Here is a 10,365-nt window from a genome sequence, read left to right as displayed (position 1 = left end):
TCACTGAGGCAAGGGAACCATCACTTCAACATAATTAATGGGGAAGAAGCCAGACTCTCCATTTAACATCCCCTCGTACCAATTCTCATCAATCTGATTGGTCAAAGTTATGATGTCCCCTTCCTTAAACCCCAGCTCGCCTTCGTTTTCTGGCTCAAAGTCATAGAGAGCTTGGCAGCAAGGCTGATCCATGTGCATTGAAGAACCTGCCCCAGTAACAGAAAAAAACTCTGTATTAATAGAGCTTCACAGAAACCCACAGCCACTAAGCATAAAACAATGGGTCAAAAAATGTAGTGCTGCTGTCATTAATTTCTCCCTCTCCGCCCGCAGCTTTTCCAGTGCTTTCACCCATTAACATCTGGTCCTTCTAGATATAAAAAATAATAGTAGTGATAATTAGTTTAAAGCATAATTCTGTTTCTCCTTTCAGTTCAGATCCCACTCCATTTTCATTCCTAGTTGCCTTCCCTTTCAAAAGGATGTTTATCTCAAACAGATAGTTTGAGTAATCACCATTGTCAAAATCGGTGTGGTCCCTTTGGAGTGGTGGCTCGAGGAACTGGAAGGGCAGGAGTTGAGGAAGCAGAAGAGTCAACAGGGGAAGTGACAAGTAATCGTTTAACAAACAGTAGTGCCGCACACTGCTACTGCGGGAATACCTACCAGAGGGCCGGGGCTCAGGGTCCCTCTGACAAACACACGCACAGCCCACAGACAGCCACCTGGATCCTCCTGCTGCCCGTGCCTTGGCAGGAGCAAGGCTCCCGGCTGCTCCCGCACTAACACTCCCACCTGCACCTCCCTTGGGCAGTGACAGTCAGTTCTGGGGTGCTGCTCCCCAAGTTTGTGTGTTCAAATCCTTTGTTGTACACATCCTTCATCTGAGCTAAAGCAACTGTTACGCTAGGAACAACAGTGCCTGTCAAACTGTTCTACAGATGAAAACAGCTTTCTGATACCGTGTCTGGCTGTTCTTGTGACTTACACTGTTTGCCCTGCAAAACCAAGTTTGCCCTTCATTCCAGATTACTCTTTTAAAATATTAACCATACCTTATGCAAATATAGCAGCAAGTACATATATTTACAGGAAAACAAGTAAATATAAATATTTACTTGTTAATTTAACTTGTTACTTGTTAACTTTAAATATAATAAAAACACAATCACCATTAGCAAAAGAAGTTAACCTTGTAAATGCAGTCACCTTTTTAAAAGATATTCTCATGAAGAGGTGTTAATTGGTTTGGATTTGTGGTGTTGATACACATGTAATATTTTCATTCATTCCTATTTATGAATAAAAACTTATTCTAATAAAATGTAATGTAATATTCAAATTGTAAAGCTTAGCTCTGTGGCCAAGGATTAGCCAGAGGTTCAATTGAAGTTCAGCCATAACAGATTTTTAAAAACATATACAGCATATCCAAGTAAAAGTCTGGTAATTTGAAATATATTTATAAATGAAGAACAGGAGAAAAGATTTCACACTGCTGCCACGTAAACAGCAGTAAACGACATTATAGCATGACAACCCTAGAACACTCTAGTACTTACATTAAAGCAGTTAAACCTCTTAAACGCCAAGGTATTCAAGTTGTTTTACTTGAAACAGTGCAACAATTCTCAAATATTCTAGTCTTGACTCTCTCTCCCAGCTATCACACATGCCAACCATGCAATCACCTTGAAGAGTAATTTTTGTCAGAGTAAATCTCCGCACAATTGGTAATGCAATACAAATATAATAGCTAAGATTTTAATTGACAATAATACAATCAGGGGTAATACTTGGTGTTAAAACTGGGAAGTAAGAATTTTGTTTTTTATGGGTATCTTTTATCCTTTATAACAATAGAAGAGAGTTATTATTTATAACAATGGAAGAGAGCTGTTGACACAGAGATCCCCCTCAGCAAACCTCCCAGATCACTGTGGTAACAGCACTGGAGCAGTCCTCCTGCCTGTGGAAGGCATGGGGTAGGGACAAAGTTCTACAGGAACAAACTAAATTATGGCTGGTCTAATACAATGACACAGGTCAAAGCCTGGTTCTGGACATATTTTTGCTGAAAGATTCTAAGCAGGAGAAAGATGAGCCACAGTTTCCCAATAAAAATGGACTGATTCTGTTCAAAAATAGCTCATTTACGTTCAGTCTTTGCCAAGGTAGAACTGGTACCAGCTCACTGGAACTGTCGACAGCAGAAGGCAGCGCTCTGGATAACTGACAAAGTTCCTTGCTTTCCCCAATTGCTCTGATGGGGCTAATTTATTATTGCAAGGCAGTTAATTTCTGACAGTAAGGTATCTGATAGGAGATGGATCACATTTGGTTCATTTTAAGCTCCAAAGAAGTGAAAAGAAATGTCTGGCAGCCTGGAAAGATTTTTAAACAACAGTCACCGCTAGTACAACTGTCTCACTCCAGGCTGTAGGATTAGGCAAAGTCTTCATTAGAGTCGAGCAGCTGCTGCTACTGTATAATCCAAAGAGACAAAGTTTCCCTGACCAAGGTAACGGGGGCAGCACCGCCTGACAGTCTGTAACATACGCTGTTTAACATCACAGAATCGGTGACATGATCCCAGCCTTTTCCTGTCTATTAAATACTTGCGCATCCTTTCCCGTTGCAGAGGTTTAAGCAAAAGAAATTGCACTCTTTTTTCCTGCAAACAGTGTTTATGTTAACTTGCAACACCACACACGCCTCTAATTTTTCCAGTTGTGGAGCTAAACTGCCACACTTCACTGTCACTTTCAAGGATCACTTGTCATTACTCTCCAGACCACTCAAATCTGGACAGCCCAAATGGAAAACAACACCGCAACAACAGGTTAAGCAAGAAACTGTCTGATTTCCAGAGTGTTATAGGATGAAACCAGAAAGCCATTCAATGCTAGTTTGTTTGTTTGGCTGGTTGGTTATTTTCCCCCCTCAAGGGGAGTTATTGCCTGTACCTGCACCTTCTACACCATGCTGTATGCATATGGTAGCAAAATTATACTTTACTAATCACAAATTGGAAGCTGGCTAAGACAATTAAATCCAAGTCTCCCTCACAGCTGAACTGAGTCAACATGTAGATGCTTATGTTAAATTCCAGCACATGGCAACCAGACCCCTTTGTTTCATATCGTAGTCAAACCTGACTAATAAAAAGAATGAAAAGTGTGACATAACACAACATTTAAAGAGTTCTGAAGTGAGCCAGATGATGCTCATAGCCTCAGCTGATTAACAAGGATACCAATGAATTAGAACAAAAACACAGATTTGTTATCTGTGCTTAATCAAAGCAGCTAAATAATTCACAACATTAAAACGATGTTTCTGTGAAGCTAGCCCTGCAAATGTGTGCAAGTCATTAGTAGTAAATAATTCCCATGTGTTAGGGACCGTACAGAGGAAAATACTATTTCTGCTCCAAGAAGCTGATACTTAACTTGAAAAGCTATGGAGAAACACAGGAAAAGCCATTTCAACAATCAGAACTGGATTGTGGTAGTTGTGCTGAATGGATCACAGCTTATTGGAACTGTCCTGCTGATTTCCAAGAGTTCGCTGAATACTAAGATATTACTTCCCTTGAGTGACAGTATCAGAGAAATTAAAGGTCTACATTTTATTAGGATCAACGTGTAAAGAGGGGAAATTAAGCATGAAAGTGCTTGCTTGTGTAGGATGAACAGGTCAGTTTTCTAAATGGAAAAGGAGAGGGCGATCACAATGCTATCACATGGAGACCTTAAAACATTTAGCAGTTTTGCTTACAGACGCCTGGTTCACATTTCTAATTCACAGACCATAAATCTAACCTGTTTCATGATTCTGATTTTAAACAGGAACAGAAAGTTTTCTCCATTTACAAGCACAGTACATTGACCTCACTGCAGCTCCACAGAAATCCATATGGATAACTTTTGAGTATGGAACAGGGAGAGAAAGGAGAGAATGAACAATGATTTCACTGATGATTGTACCTGCTGGGGAGGGCAAGCACAGCATCCACAGCTTCTTCAGGAGGAAAAAAAAAAAACCATGATAGATGGTCTTTCTGATATTATTAGCAACACTAAGTATCACAACAATTATTAAATATATACCATTTCTCCTTTTCATCTCTTTCATAGCTTTATTTCCTTTCCATTTGACAGCAGAGTGAGCCAAGCAGTAAGCGAGAGACCTTCATTTAGTGATGCGCGAGCAGTTGATGCAATATTCCATGAGTGGAAACAATGAATGGAAGTGACTCACTTCTTCCTTATCTTAGTGATCAGTGGTCATTTATTTTTCAGTTCATTCACTGAATTTTAGCTCATTAAAACTAGCATTTTTCTTTAACTGAATGGTCTGGAAGCAACCTTGAGAAGTCATCCAGTCTGTCTTTCTCCCAAAGTCAGGACTGATTACCCTTAAAGGACATCTTGGATCAACTGCTTCATGGCAATGATAAACCGCTGTAAGTGTGTGCTATTTTATCTCTGGTTTGACACAGCAGTTTATATACAAATGCCTTCTCCACACTCTTTCTCCACTGCACATGCAAAGCAGAAAAAATAAAGCCTATATAACTTGACAAGTAATTGAAAGGGGCCTAGAAATTTTATGCTGAATTTTTTAATAAAGTTTGCTATGTTTTTGCTACTTTTATCCAGATGTACTGTGAAAATAACTAGAAACTTATTCATTGCTGCAAACGTTCCCAGTGCTTTGAATGAAACGCGTCCTTGAATCACATCTTAGGAACCAGCGGTGTGAAGGGAGAGGAGTGTGCGAAGAGGGGTTGTCTCCCTCAGCCCCACATTTGACAGCAACACAAAACTGCTCTTAGCATTCGGGCAGCACGGGGACCTTCATTAACACACCCTCAAGTACCTTGAGGCACAAAAGAAACAAATCGAGGAATAAGATCTTGCTGGGTGGATTTACGCTGCCAAACTGCTGCAAATCCCCTTCAGTAAGGATTGTATGATAGCTTCATCTTGCAGCAGAGTGCAAGAAAATTAAAAAGACATTAGAAGGTGCATGAAGTTACCACTCCAAGCTTTATTCTTTCACCTTTAATTCTCTCATTTCTCTCCCAACAACCTTTAAAAAGGAAAAAGACTGAAGGAAAGAGGAAATTGGAGAGTGAGGGGAAAAAAAAAATAAAAAAAAGCTTTAGAAAATGATCCTAGATACCATGCCAAGTACAGAAGGGAACTTTTGGCTCACTGCTTCCTCTCTATTTTCCTTAGAAATAATGTTTATTGAAAAAAATGGCTTTTTCATTCTTTTCTTTGCATATTGTTGTCTTTTGTAATTTTTTTAATTATTATTTTTTATTGGTCTTCTCATCACGCACTATAGTCATTAAGGAGACAGGGCAGCATAATTTCATTAATGAGATGAGGAAAAGCTATTTCAATGAGTAGCGTAACCTTACTAATTATTCTCATTCACACAACTTTCAAGGGCTTTCAACAGTTGATTTTTTTGTGGAATCAGAGCCTAATCAAAGAAAGGGATCCTACTCACACACCGATGAGTACCTAAGTACTTCACTTCATAAATGCACACACTTTGGTACATACATTAAGGGACAGTGAAGTAAAATATGTTAATAAAATCAGTAGGGGTGGAAGTTACCTCTCTGAATTTTACAGGACTAACAGTTAAGATCCTGTACTGATCATTTATGGTCTCAGACTGTGCAGAGAAATTAACAGCTGGAGATGCTCCGGACAGATCTAACACACCCACCTTAGGCATCTCTGTCTTTGCAAGAAATGAACTGTTTTCTGCCAGCGCCTTTCCCTCTCTCTCCTCCCACCCTCAGTGGCAATACAGAGAGCCTAAAAGACCAAGCAGAATGCCACACCTAAATCTCAGGTGGGTGAGAGACTGTTGAGAGGAATCCTGCTTCACAATCCCATTTCCAAATCTGGGAAACAAACTGGAGTCATATACGTGGATGCTGATGCCTCATGGATCCATTGTTCTCACGGTACAAGCAATACCTCAAGCAACAATCTGGCAAAACATCTATCGATATGGTAATTCTGTGGCCACAGACTTACCTGACGATTTTATGGAAGAACTATAGGCAATCCCATTGTGCTGCTGATTATCACCAATTTCCAGAGTTGTAGTTATTACAGGCTTTGGCTTAAATTCACGTTTAGGCCGACTAGATGCTACATTTATTCTGGAACACAGAGAAGAGTGGCAAGAGATTTACCTTAAGCAAGAAATACTTATGGAGCTTCAACTCATGTTTAGTGCTTTGGTGTTTGAAAGGTGTGTGTGGGGGGGGGGAAACCCAGACAACCTTCTGCTGATTTTGGATTTAGGCTTTAGGCTTTTTTTGGGGGGGAGGTGGGGGGTGGGAGGAAGGGGGACAGGGACAGACAATGGAGAGCAAGTTTATTCAATAAAAGCTGCTCAATTTTCATGCAGTACTTGAATTGCAGCAAGTCCCTGTTTTATTTAATGCTCTAGTCCTGCTGACAGAAGCATAAAGCTTAACAGCCCGAGTTTGAGAAGTGCTGAGCATCCACAGCTGCCACTGAGTTCAGCAGAAGTTCCAGGAACGAGCTCCCTGGAAAGCTCAACTGCAAATGACATATGCAGAGACCCAGCCAGGACAGAGGCCCAGGGACTGCATCTCACACATTGCCTTTTTATTAGAAAAAATGAGAAACAACCAGTTGGTCAGCACAACTGTCTCGCTGTCTCTTCCTGTACGTGCACGTGGCCCAGCTGAGACCTCCTTGTCTCCCTGCCCCCTCCAGCTGGGATGGTACAGGGTGTCCACAGACACAGCTTCCCCTGTGCTAATACAGCCACCACGTCCACCCTGATCCCAGGAAAGCCCCAGTTAGCTTGACTCCACAGCTGTAATGCTAGCCTGCGCTATGGTGACATTCAAGTCATCTAGCTCTCCTGTTCTCTGCTGGTTCTCTGAGTGACATATAACAAATTAATGACAGCAGCATTTTTTTTTTTTCTCTTCTGTTAGGATGACAAAAAGTATCTGGGTCTTTCATAAGTGCATTACAGCACAGCTGAGTTTCTAGCCAACTGGCTATTTCCTTACTCTGCTGCAGAATTTTGTTATACCCCTTAATCTCAATAAAAATAGCCTCCAAAACACAACTCGGACCATGCAAGTTTAAATAAACCTATAAACAAATGAAGGCTGTCTGGCTTAACCTCCACATATGTGAGCGAGAGATTCTGCACATGCTCAAAGCCTTCTGGGCAGATCCTGCATTACATTAAAGGCCCACAGCACCAGCAAGAAGTTGCCAGGTGGCAGTGGTTTAAAGCAACCAAGTCCAGTAAAGGCACAGCAAACGTGCATCTGTGAGATGGTGCTACAAGATCTGTTGCTTCAGTGGCTCTTCACACTCATGAACCTTAGCTGCAGAAGAGGTTCAAAATTTTCTGATGGGTTCAGTCTTACCGGTTTTGCAGCTTGCTCTGAAGATCCTCCAAAATTTCTGTGGATTGTTTATGGTAATCTAGTGCTGCTTCTACAAACACAGCCAACTGGCTAACTTGTTCTACCTGAAATAGAGAGGAAAATAGTTGTAAGGATCCTGCAGTACATTCAGCTGAAGGATAAACAAACAGATCATTCAAAACAGACCTGGTATTTCAAAAGACCATGATACCTTGTGGAGGCTATTGAAAGAGAGCATATGTGATTCTATCAAAGAAATTGCCAGTTGGAAACTAAACAAAACTGAGGTGTAACTTCTAGTTCACTAACTCAGGGCTGGGTCCTTGAGTCATTTCCTTTCACAATGTGCAAATCCCTTCTGCTTTCAACTTCCAAGCCAGCTGTCTGTCAACACAAAGCCCAAAACGGTTAAGAGGACATGACCCCTTAGCAGGTGAAAGAGGGGCTCTTCTGATCAGCAACGTTGGAAGAAATCACACTGTGACAGCTCTTATGACTCAGACCCATTAGTGTTTATTAGCAATGTTTACAAACTACAGTTCTGAAATGATCTGGACTTACCTCACTAGATGGCAGCATTTATAAACCAATAAATGAAACATGGTTTATCTACTTGGATTTAAAAAGTATCAGCCAATCATTCAAAAATATGAATGCTGAGGAAAGGGAGAATGTGAACGAGAAAGAAAAATCAAAATATTTTTATTCATGAGGTAACAAATAATCTCATTCCCCTAACACAAAGTGAAAAGTTCAAGCTGTAATGGGAATGGAACAGTAACAGATATTTATTTGTCCTCTTCCTTTAAGACAACATTAAGACAACAGACCCCAAGAAGTCTGACATGTTTCCATTCCATCACGATGTCTTCAGACATTGGATCACAAGACGACATCTGAGTAAACTTTCTGCAAATGTTTTATGGACCCATGGCAATTTTGTGCTATGCTTTGTCTGCTTTTACTCGGTTAAAAAGATTATTAGAAATTCTGCCGGGACTCCAAGAGAGCCAAACATTGTCACACAGCATACAGAAATGAAGCACACAGAACCAAACCAACAGCTGATATAATTCCATCACAGTCAGAAGAGAGTAATGTAAACCAGCTGAGGACAATACACAGAGTGCCTGGGGTTTGGATGCGGTGGTCAGAGAAAATGGATAGACAAGGACTGTCCAAACAAGACGACTAAGAGCCCAGAGGGAGATGGAATTGTGGATTAGAGGAAGAGAGAGAGAGACTGGGAAAGAGCCAGAGAAACTTGAGGGACTGAAAGCCACTTAGCAAGAGGAGCCTGAGACTCTGAGTGGGAAAGGCAGGAAGATGGATCTGATAAGAAGTGCATGCAACAGTGTCTATGTGGGAGGTCTGGAACTAGATGTGCAAAAACCTGAGAAAGAGATGTGGATCAGGACTGAGTCTGGGAAAGGCACCTGGCAAGATGGCTGGGAACCAGAGCCCAGAGAACAAAGATTGCAGGGCAAGGAGACCAAGAAAGGGAGACATTTAGGGAACTGGAAAGGATGGGAAGGAAGCAATTGCAGCTAAGATCTCTGCAAACCCAGTGAGACAGTCTGGGATTAGACAAGAAGGCTGAAATCAGAAGTTTGAGGAGGACACAGACTGGGTCAGTATGGAAACCGGAAGGGAAGGAGCACAGAGTTTTCTTTAAACAGAAACAATAGAAAGTGGGTATGGAAAAAACCTCAAAGGGACATCCAGTCCACCCCCTCCCCAAGGCAGAATTAGTTATACTAGAAAGTATAACCCATCAGCTCACCTAAACCATTTTAATCCGTGCACTGTTTTATCCTCAGTTTGGGGCTCTGACTAATGATAAACACTATCCAAAAAATTTCTCAGCTGCTTAAGCAAGACAGAATTATAAAACGCATACGCTGCAACCAGGCAATTGGTAGAGCCCACAGTGGAACAGTGTGCCGAAATTGTTGACGAGGATGTTATATATTTTGCTGCCCTCATATAACTTGCACTCGTAAGACAGCAAGAGGTTATTGACTTATACACTGCTGTAACAAATGTGTCCCACTCACAAACAGTTTAGGAGCCACAGGCTAGTTTATAACTGGCCATTACACAGGTATGCAGAGAGGGAGAAGTTGCTTTCAGTTAAATATTCCCACTTAACAGCTCCCCCTTGTTGCATTTTACTCACAGAAGACAGCACACTTCTTTCTTTCTAAGTGTGTTTTCTGTGATGCTGCACTTACAGGAGAAGGGAAAGATTTGAAATAGGCCCAAATAGGTCCAGTTCTCTTTTCCTACAATTCTGTGATTATATGGCAGAAAGCATGTCCCCCTATTCCTCTGTGCGTGGACAGAAGAGAGGATCCCAGGTGCCTGGGAGAAGCGTACCAGTGCTTCTGGGTAAAAGTGTTAGCAAGGTCTTGCAGCCTGTCCCAGTGATGGTGGGGGATGGTGAATTGCGTGACAGCAAAGACATGAGGGGTAGTGATAATTTGGTAGCTACAGTAGTGTCTGAGTATGATCAGGTGCAAATTAGGGCTTGTCCCCCCAAGAAAGTGGCAGGACAATTAGCCCAGCTGCAGTGCATCTATACTAATGCATGCAGCATGGGAAATAAACAGGAGGAGCTGGAGGCCATTGTACAGCAAGGAAACTATGATATAGTCGCCATCACAGAAACGTGGTGGGAGGACATACACAAGTGGAGTGCTGTAATTGATGGCTACCAACTCTTCAAAAAGGATAGGCAAGGAAGGAGAGGTGGTGGGGTGGCCCTCTATGTTAGGGGCAGTTTTGAATGTCTGGAACTTAACAGTGTGGATGACAACACTGAGTGTGTATGGATAAGAATTAAGGGGAAGGCCAGTAAGGCAGACATCGTGATGGGAGTTTGTTATAGACCTCCTAATCAGGATGTA

General features: G+C 41.6%; 1 protein-coding gene across 2 annotated transcripts in view; it reads right to left on the bottom strand.

The window, feature by feature from the left end:
• The window catches only part of SH3GL3 (SH3 domain containing GRB2 like 3, endophilin A3), a gene marked incomplete at both ends in the record, with an annotated part of 60,440 nt that continues 50,075 nt past the window's right edge, over positions 1-10,365 (bottom strand). Inside the window, 3 exons of one of the 2 annotated variants that reach the window (XM_082488760.1) lie at positions 1-230; positions 6,069-6,196; positions 7,457-7,560. In XM_082488760.1, the coding sequence (XP_082344886.1) occupies positions 1-230; positions 6,069-6,196; positions 7,457-7,560 (462 nt within the window). The remainder of the gene's footprint in view (positions 231-6,068; positions 6,197-7,456; positions 7,561-10,365) is intronic. The other variant, XM_082488761.1, reaches the window with a different exon arrangement.

This window comes from Vanellus vanellus, assembly GCF_965231255.1.
Source record: "Vanellus vanellus genome assembly, chromosome: 11".
Lineage (NCBI taxonomy): Eukaryota > Metazoa > Chordata > Aves > Charadriiformes > Charadriidae > Vanellus > Vanellus vanellus.
The sequence above is the reverse complement of the archived record's forward strand: the minus strand, read 5'-3'. Positions and strand labels throughout refer to the sequence as shown.